General features: G+C 44.6%; 1 protein-coding gene across 1 annotated transcript; it reads right to left on the bottom strand.

Annotated features, from left to right (window-relative positions):
• Positions 1–3: 3 nt before the first annotated feature.
• On the bottom strand, positions 4–8,555 carry HEY2 (hes-related family bHLH transcription factor with YRPW motif 2; the record flags this gene model as incomplete). Its single annotated transcript, XM_010084152.1, has 4 exons — positions 4–470; positions 5,534–5,615; positions 8,285–8,368; positions 8,477–8,555. Coding segments are annotated over 4 exons (712 nt in total), but the record flags the coding sequence as incomplete, so codon positions are not given.
• Between the last annotated feature and the right edge of the window lie 440 nt (positions 8,556–8,995).

The raw sequence follows: 8,995 nt of genomic DNA, 5'->3' as shown, positions 1-8,995 counted from the left end.
TGCTGCTGCAGCATGAACAGTAGCAGAGAGGGACAAGAGGGAGGTAGAGAGAGGAGGGACACAGGGAGCAACGCTGCCAGCGGAGGGGACTCGGAGCGCAGCGTCGGCGTGGGCGAAGGTGGCTGTGAGCAGGGCAGAGCCGTGGGGGGGCACATCCGAGGAGAGTCTGCACGGGGCAGCATCGGAGCCATGGAGTCCGTTTGGCTGCAGCAAAGCGGCCGGGAGGTGATGAAAGGCAGCTGCCCAGTGGTGAGGGTGCAAGGGGTGGTGGTGGTGGGCCATGGAGGAGGTCATGGCAGCGGCTTCCCTCTGAGAGGCACAGGTGCTCAGGTGAGACACGAGTCTAACGCGCAGGGGGTCGGACGTGTCAAGGCCTTCCACCGACGTCAGGTACCTCGCGACTTCTGTCAAGCACTCCCGGAAACCAATGCTCATGAAATCCATGGCCAGAGAATGAGCATCAAAATAACCTGGAAGGGGAGGGCAAAAAGATGTGTTGAGTGTCGAGCTGGCTTCCCAGCCAGCATTAGGTGACACGGCTAACCTAGTCCACTAGATTTCCCTTCTACAGGTTAAGATTTGCAATGCAAAAAGTTTGTTCTCTGATCTGTAAATGATTTGTGTGACCATCCCTGTAATGGAATAGGCTGCAGTTGTTTTTACAGATGATATACAGATGAAAATAATTAAGTCCATAACTACTTGGTGATAATAAAAAGATATATGATGCCTCTCCTGAAATTCCTCAGCAAACTGCTGCCGTGCAGTATTGACCCTGCACATGTGTGTCAATGATATGTTTATTCCCACAAAGGAACAAGCTGGAGATCAGAGAGCTTGCATGTACTACCCTGCCTTTTTGAATTCCCAGTAATGCTCTCAAACTACTTCTCGACATTGTGAGATAGTTGTTGCAACTGCTGCCAGGGTGCCATCTTCTTCACAGAGTCATTAAGACAATATGACATACGGTGTTATTTAACTACAAACTAGAAACATCTTGTCATGACTCTGCACACACACAATAAAAAGCTTTACTGAGAAAACGTTTTATGTAATGCCATTGCTAATTTGGAGATGGAAGGCTGACAGTCATATGGTCCATGAGGTATTTCAACAAACAGCAACTGGAGCTCCACAGGCTTGGGACAAAAAGCATTTGAAAAAAAAAAAGAATTGTCTTATTAAATGCACATGAAAAGATATTCCCTTTCTAAAAGGGTCTAGCATCAGATCTGTGCTTAAGTTGCAGCTCATCAGCTACAAAAACCTATTCTAGTATTTGGAATTTTCCTATTTTAGTTTAACTGTAGTCTCCTTGGGGGAATATTGTCCTATCCACTCCCAAGATGGCATGGTGTTTCTTCCTCTTGCTTTCAGTGAAAATTTTTATGTATGTGTGACTATGATGTGTGTTACTATATAATGATCAAGTGCACTTATTATGGAATGTGGCAGCAATACCTGCATCAGGCCTTGCACTCTTTGGCATGAAATAATCTCAGTCTTTCTGAAAAATGCTAGCACCTTAGATAGGTGTTTTCACTTTTATCAGCTTTCAAGCAAGAAAAGAGCCTTTCTTTTGCTGCACATCTGCATTATAGAATTAACTTGGGCACATTTATAGAGGTTGCCCCAAATCCCCTGCCTGCTATATACCCTTTTTTGCCAAATTCCGATAGTGATTTTGACACAGGCTGCCTTGTTCATTTGAGGCAGTGCAAGAAGCTCCAGCTTGGCCAGCAGATCGGTGGGCACAAGGGGTCAAGGACTCGTCTCAGCAAGCACTGACTCCTCACAGCTTTTTTCCTGCCAGGTCCTCTGCAACCAAGTGATCTGTGGTTTGGGTGAATTCCCGAGAAACAAACGCCAGGCAGGCCAGTGGTGGCAAGCTAGCAGGGTACCTGCCTCAGTGCCAGCCAGCCTGGCAGGGAACGGCCTCCGTGCCGGAGGCTCCAGGACCTCCGGCAGCTTCAGAGGGGCTGATGCGCAGCCAAAGCCACCTCCTGGCTCTGGCCACATGTCAGCCAGCCTGGGAGTCCTGAGAGCCCGCTGCTCAAGCCAGGGCTTCCCGGCCTCCTTCCCTCCAGACCAGAGGAGACATGAGGGATGTGGTTGTCACCAGCTTCCCCTGAGTCTGAGCTGCTGGCTCTGTGATGAGCTGTCCCAAAGCACTGGTGTTCCGGGCTCCCTCTCAGTCTCCTATGGTGGCCGAGACATGAAAACAGAGGGGAGATGAGAGCTGGGACTCTCAGGCTCCATTATGTTTTGGTTTTGACGGTTATCTTTTCCAGGTTTCCCGTTTGCTGGCTGCGCCCTTCTGAGAGAGACTTAAAAATGTTGTTTCTTGCTTTTTTCCAAAACCCAAGAACATCCTCCACCACCACCCACACACGTACATGCCAGCATTTTGTTGCGAATGGTAAGTCTTGATTTTACTTCAGCTATCCTGGTAACCCACCTGCTCTGCACACAGGATACCGGCTAAGTCATCTGAGCTATATTAACCCATGTTGCTGACCCAGGCGTCAGTCACTCAAGCTAAATTTGCCGTGAAGCCACAATAAAACCACGCTGAGGTCCCAGCAAATGACTTGCTGTTGACAAATTACTCTTCCCTTGCGCTTGCTTGCATGGTCAGCGAAAAGCCATGGTCCCAGGCCAAAATAATAACTCAATGTGAACAGGAGACCATTGACCGCACCCGTGTCAGGGCGGTGGAAATGCGGAGTCCACGCAGGACCTCAGAGGTGGCAGCCTGCCTGCCTGGGCAGCTCCAAAAAGCAGAGAAGGGACAGGAGCCACGTCGGCTTTTCTTCCGCCAGGCCCACCTCGGGCTCAGCACACTGAGCAGCAGCCAACTCCACCCCGGCTTTCCTAGCCCCAGGCATTCCCCATCATGGGTGTCCTCTGTGCAAGGAGGGAGAGGACGAGCTCTCCACAGCCTTCAACGCAGGAGAACATAAGGGTATCAGGACCCATTCCTCCCTGTTGCAATAATAGCTTTTGTCTATGGAAAAAAAATAGGGAACTCATTTTTTTGCTGATCCAAAATAGTCTCTATCTCAGGAGACAAGTTACAAAGTGGGAATAACTACACTTGCAAATAAAACAAATTTCTGCCTTAAAAACACCATAAGAAATTATATTTAAAGTGGTTACTTAGGTTGCGAAGTAAAACATTAAGCAAGCAGGAAACACAGGCTTAAACTTTGCCCAGTACTAACTCATAAACCTCTTTTTCTTAAAGTTTCTTAATACACACAGTGAGATTACTCTTATCTCTGGGTCAGAAGGAGAAGATAAAGTCGTAGTATTTTGTGAAGCACTTGGGCATCACGCTGATGTGCCACTGGCTATGGACGGCGAGCAGCAAACGGGGTGTGAAGGCAGCTCCAGTCGTCTGCCCGGTCGTCTGCCCGGCAGCAGTGGGCTCATGCGGGTGTGAGCCCTATCGCCTCTCCCCACACCCCTGACACTTCGTCCTACCCCACACCACGCTCTGGCAGCCATAGGCATGCTGGTGCCAGCTGGGACAGGGAAAGGCAATGCAGCATCATCAGATGGAGGGAGAGACCGCAGGATGTGGGACTGCTAACACAGTCCGGCTTGCCTGGCTGCAGCCAGGGGCCTGGGCTCTGCTGACACCTCTCTCTACCCAGCAGTGCCCATCCCAGGCATTTTGTCCCCTGTCCCAGTAGCTGGGCCACCCGACCTGACCCAGTTATAAAATAATCCCCCATATGCTGTTTTTTTTTTGGAGGGGGGGGAGGCAGGGTAAGGAGGGTTCCTGTTGAAATAGGCCTCCCATCGGGTTCACCTCCTGGCCCTCCCACTGTCGGTGCAGACATTGGAGGGGTGGGAGATGCTGCAGCTTTTCAGAGGAATGATGTGCAGCACGAAGTGAGGGTCAGGTTGGGATAATGCAGCTGCGCGTCACACAGGGAGGAGGAAGCGAAACAACCACCGCTTCCCTCGGCAGCTGAGTGTCTATCGCCCCATGCACGAAGTGAGACAGAAGCTTGTGGAAAGCCAGCATGCAACCATGCAATTAAAGACGGCACCATCATGCACATGCACAGAGGATCTGAATTCAAATTGCACAAGCAAAATCAATTCCAGCGTTTTGTAACTTTCAGGAGTGTAGCTTACCAACTAAATAGTGCTTTTTAAAGGATGTTTTTATATCTAAAAATTAACTTTTTTTTTAAGATTTAATTTTGCACATTTTCCAAGGAATCAAGAGGTGTACCTGTTTCCTGAAGGACAAGAAAAACCCTTCCACCTCTTGTAGAACAAACTACCCATAAATTTCACACTTAAATGGACTCTTGGCAAAAGCCTCTCAACACCTAGAAAATATGTATGTCAACTTCGTGTTGATTTTCACAAATAAAACAACAGCCTTTGACACGCTTTCCTATAACCATTTGTTGCTAAGCATAAGCTGGTTAGAAGTTAAATTCTGTAATTGCTGCAAGGTACAGAGACGAGCAGTAACTTAGCCATGAGACAAAAACTTTTGAGTTTAATCAACAAAGGAAGAGAGAGAAGCAGCAGCCACCTCCTTTCATAGAATCATAGAATGGTTTGGGTTGGAAGGGACCTTAAAGATCATCTAATTCCAATCCCTCTGAATGGGTCAATGAAAAAAATCGTCTGGTTTCAATTGCACCAATTTGAACCATAATCACAGTTGATGGCACGGGATGTGGGATCGTGCTTAACAGGAGGCCAGCAAGTTTTTCACTCCAAATAAGTTCCAAAATCATGACTATACAGAATACCTCGTGGGTGGCTGAAATCATTTGGCCTCCAGCCTCAGGGCTGTCAGCTTGCACAAGCGAGGTACGCGTGCTCAACTCCCAGCAGCCGGATGATCTAGTGGGTCAGCCAGCGCAGCCCCTGCGTCATGCCAGCACCCATGGACAGGGAGCTACCCAGACCTCTGACACACAAATACAGCACGTAAATATGGGCACAAAGAGCACTGCTAGCTGTCTGCTTTGCCAGATCCCTGGAGCTGCACACAGCAAGACTGAGTTTTGTTCTGGTGAATGCAATGGTCTAACCTGACATTTAAAAGTCTTTCCAGAACAAAGAAAATACATAAACAGTAATGAAAGTTCCTCTTCATCCCCTTCCTTGGGTATAGCTGCTGGATAATGAGGTTTAGCATCAGTTTTGTGCTACACAATTGTTGCCACAAACCTCCTGTTTATGTTTGGTGTTTGTGTATTTGTTTTGTCTCCCTGTGCAGATTTCAGTGCTCTTTGGAAACCCCAAACAAATCTCTGACTGGGCTGCCTGTGAATGAAGCCTTTACTCCCACAGTGTTATGAAAGCAAACACAAGCCCAGGGTCAAGTGCTTCTTTTGTCCCCGTAGTTCTTTCCCACGAGTTCAATCCTGCCATTAGCATTGATTACCACTCCTTTAATCTGGAAACGCCTATCACAGCTCCTCAAAGCACTTTTTTTTTTTTTTGTCTGAGATTTCCCCAAATATTAGAAAAGAAACTGTCAGCTCCTTACCTTTACCTCCAGTCGCCTGCAGCATCTTCAGATGATCCACTGTCATTTGCAGTATTTCCGCTTTTTCTAATTTGGCAGACCCCTTTGCGATAAGAGACTCAAATAAATAAAGGCTTACAAATACTAGAAACTTTAATTTGATATACTTTCCACTGAGCTCAGCCTTATGGTTTCAATTTCCCCTATCATTAGGACATTCTCGGCTTAATTCTTTCATGAGCATCTGCCTCCCAGACTTTGTCTAAAGACTAATGCCGTCTCCTCTCGAGTGCTACAAGAAGTAGCGGTATGATTTTGCTTTATCAAGGCTATATAGCTCTAACCTTGAAGACAGGGTAGAGATGACATCTTCATGAAATGAGAGAAATAGGTAACTTTCTGGTCTTTCTTTTTAACAACAAACACAAATGGAGAACTGGCAGGACAGGTCTGCACAGTGATTGACGAAGACCCTGACTCAACATTTTTTTTCTGCTTTTGCCAGTAGGTGTCCCTGTGGGCACACACCCAGAAGTATCCCTCTTTCTTAATTGCCTATTAATTTTCGGCATGTCATTTGGCTGCTGAATATTCTATTCTCATTCTCGACTGAAAAAACAACCACACGGTCCATGGTATTTTAAGTTAGTGAGAGGCCTAGTTTGCAGGGACGTGAAGATAAATACTGTGAAAAAGAAAGAGGTTAGCTCCTCTGCCTGCAAAATTTTTTTCTGTTTCTGTTTCACAGAGATACAATAGGTGCTAGAAAAGTATAAAATACAACTCAAAAGGTAGTATCGATATAATAATCTGGAAATAAAACTACTTTGCATGGTAACATTCCCTTCAATATCTGGGGCACACTCAGATGACTGAGTTTACCACACAAATATTATTCGGGTGCAGGAGATCTTCCCTTAGCATCAGCTAAAACCAGGGCCACACAAGCTTCAGCTACCAGCAGATCACATCCTGCAAGCCAAATTTTTTTCCTAGTTATCATCTGGGCCACCTGTCGGCTGTCCTGTGGCTTCAGCCAGCTTTGCCCAGGTTGCAGGCATGCAAGTTAGGTAAGGCTGCCACCCTCCTCCTCCACAGCCCGACGTGGCCTGTGCTAATCTTTGCAAGGGACTCTGGAGATCAGAGCTGTGATTTGGGGAAAGAAGAAGGGAGGCAGGCAGAAGCGAAACTAAAACTCCAACTTAGAAACCTCAGTGAGCTGAATGTCAAGGAGCTGGAGAAGGACTGATGACTTTGTCCTCGGCTTACTGCAGAAAAACGGTGGGGCTTTCTGAAAAAAATACCGTGCATGCTCATTTTTACTCTGGTACATTTGTTTTTTAAATCCACTTACTGCTTTTGGTACTTTCCTCGTACATAGGTTGATACACGTGTGAATTTATGGGCAGAATTCCCCATTTTACATGCGACTGTATCCTGTAGTTTCCTCAGACTTAATCTTTTCCATAGACACAGTACAAGCCGTTTCAGTGAGAGTGACTAATAGCTAAAAACTGCATGGCACTGGGTAATTTCCAAAGGCTCTATAGGACTTGTTTTATAATGTTTGTGGTTTTCAAGAAGTAAACAATAAAATGGGACAAACAACTGTTGTCTCTTGCCCCTGTTTATCTAGCTGAAAATACCTCTGTCACTCTGTTTTGACAGAACCTACACAAGGGCACAGTTACAAATACCAGTTATTAAAAGCGTATTGCAGGTGACATAAGTGATGCTCTCACCATTATTACAATGCTTAAAATTTTTTAGCCAGCTTTTGTTCAGACCAGAGATGTAACACACTTAATATGGTGCAGTGCTTGCCACGCAGTTACCACAGATATTCAGCACCTCTCAATCGTATTCTCAAAGTTTACTTTCTGTTTTTTATTTTACTATTACAAGGAAGTCAGGTTCTTTGCTTTCAGTTGGTTTCTTTTTATTGAAATGTACTGTCAAATGCACATATCCATAGATCTTCAGATGCATCCAGCAAAACAGGGACAAGGCTAAATATTAAATCAAAACCCAAAAAATAAAAATCAAGATATGGAAAAGTAAATAAATAATTTAATTTGAATGGCATAAACAATATGCCCTTTTTTACAGGACGGATTGTATTTTAAGATTTTGGTCTGTAATTTCATGACCAAGGAGCTGAACCAAATTTAGCTGGATCCTTCCAGCCCTCCCACTGAGTACTTTCTCACTGAAAGTCTTCGAACATATCACTGACTTTACTAGCTCAAATGATGTGAGCCTGTTCCCCTTCCTAATACACTGTTTCATTTTAAAATTTGAAAAATCCAGACTGTCTGTTCCCTTGTCAGGAAACTGGATTGATTAGTTTGCAACTGAAATTATAGATTAAAAAATAAAAGTTTCTTAAAGTAGGGGTGAAGGAGATCATCTTTGAAGATGTAGACAGAAGGCTAGTTGACATACAGGTTTGGGGGAGTTGTACTGGGTTTGTCTTTTTAAAAAAAATATGGAGTGAAGCGCATTTTTAACAAAACCACTACTGGAATTCATCGAAAGAACAGAGGCAACATGAACACAGATACCCTTAAGGGAAAAACAAGCCAAAGAATGGAAATGTTTTTCAGCTTTATAATGAATTATGTTTCTAATAGTTTCGCCACAAGAAAGCATTTTATTGAAATGCCTGCTTTGTGCCAGATCAGGACACACACAATATTATTTTAATGAGTTTTACAAGAGAACTAACATTGCCAGATGAGATAGAGAATTAAAAAAAAAAAAAAGGCTTACTTGTTTTTCAAAAGCAGTTGGCACAAGCCGCCTCAGCTCTGATAAACTGTTATTTATACGATCACGGCGCCTTTTTTCTATAATCTATTCCCAAAAAAACAAAACACATAAAGTTTATAAAAAAATGTTGAAGGGCAAAATCACAGTGCACATGCAAATTGTCACATGGGAAAAGAATTAAAGGCAACATACCCCTCTTCTTTTCTTTCTGGCCATAATCTGAGATGTTGTTGTTGGGGAGTTTGATCGAATTACAGAACTATTGCTTTGCCTGTGAAACAATAAAAGTATGTCAGGTGTTGCACAACTTGACACTACCTTTTGAATACACCTTAGGTCACCATATTAAGTATGCGTAGTCCCTCTCATACCGTTTCCAACATATAGATGTGCTTTGCACTGCACAGTATTTTTAAAGAAATAGAGACACTTCATTTTTGATTGCCCCAGCATACATTTTGATCTGACAGAAGACTCTATTGGAAATAAAGTCTCCTTCTGGAGACAGTTCACTGCCCAGCGCAACGGATTTCATTTTCATTGCATATAAAGCCCTGCCTACCAAATACAGGCTGAAGAACCGAGTCCAAAACTACATGAATCATCTCTGTATGCTAACAGCAGGGCTACGCACATGTATCCTATACTACAACGTCTGTCTGGCCTGCTAGGTTTTGACATTCATGCCCATTGATACACCAGTCAATAGAT

This window comes from Pterocles gutturalis, unplaced genomic scaffold (assembly GCF_000699245.1).
Source record: "Pterocles gutturalis isolate BGI_N339 unplaced genomic scaffold, ASM69924v1 scaffold29985, whole genome shotgun sequence".
Classification (NCBI taxonomy): domain Eukaryota; kingdom Metazoa; phylum Chordata; class Aves; order Pterocliformes; family Pteroclidae; genus Pterocles; species Pterocles gutturalis.
The sequence above is the reverse complement of the archived record's forward strand: the minus strand, read 5'-3'. Positions and strand labels throughout refer to the sequence as shown.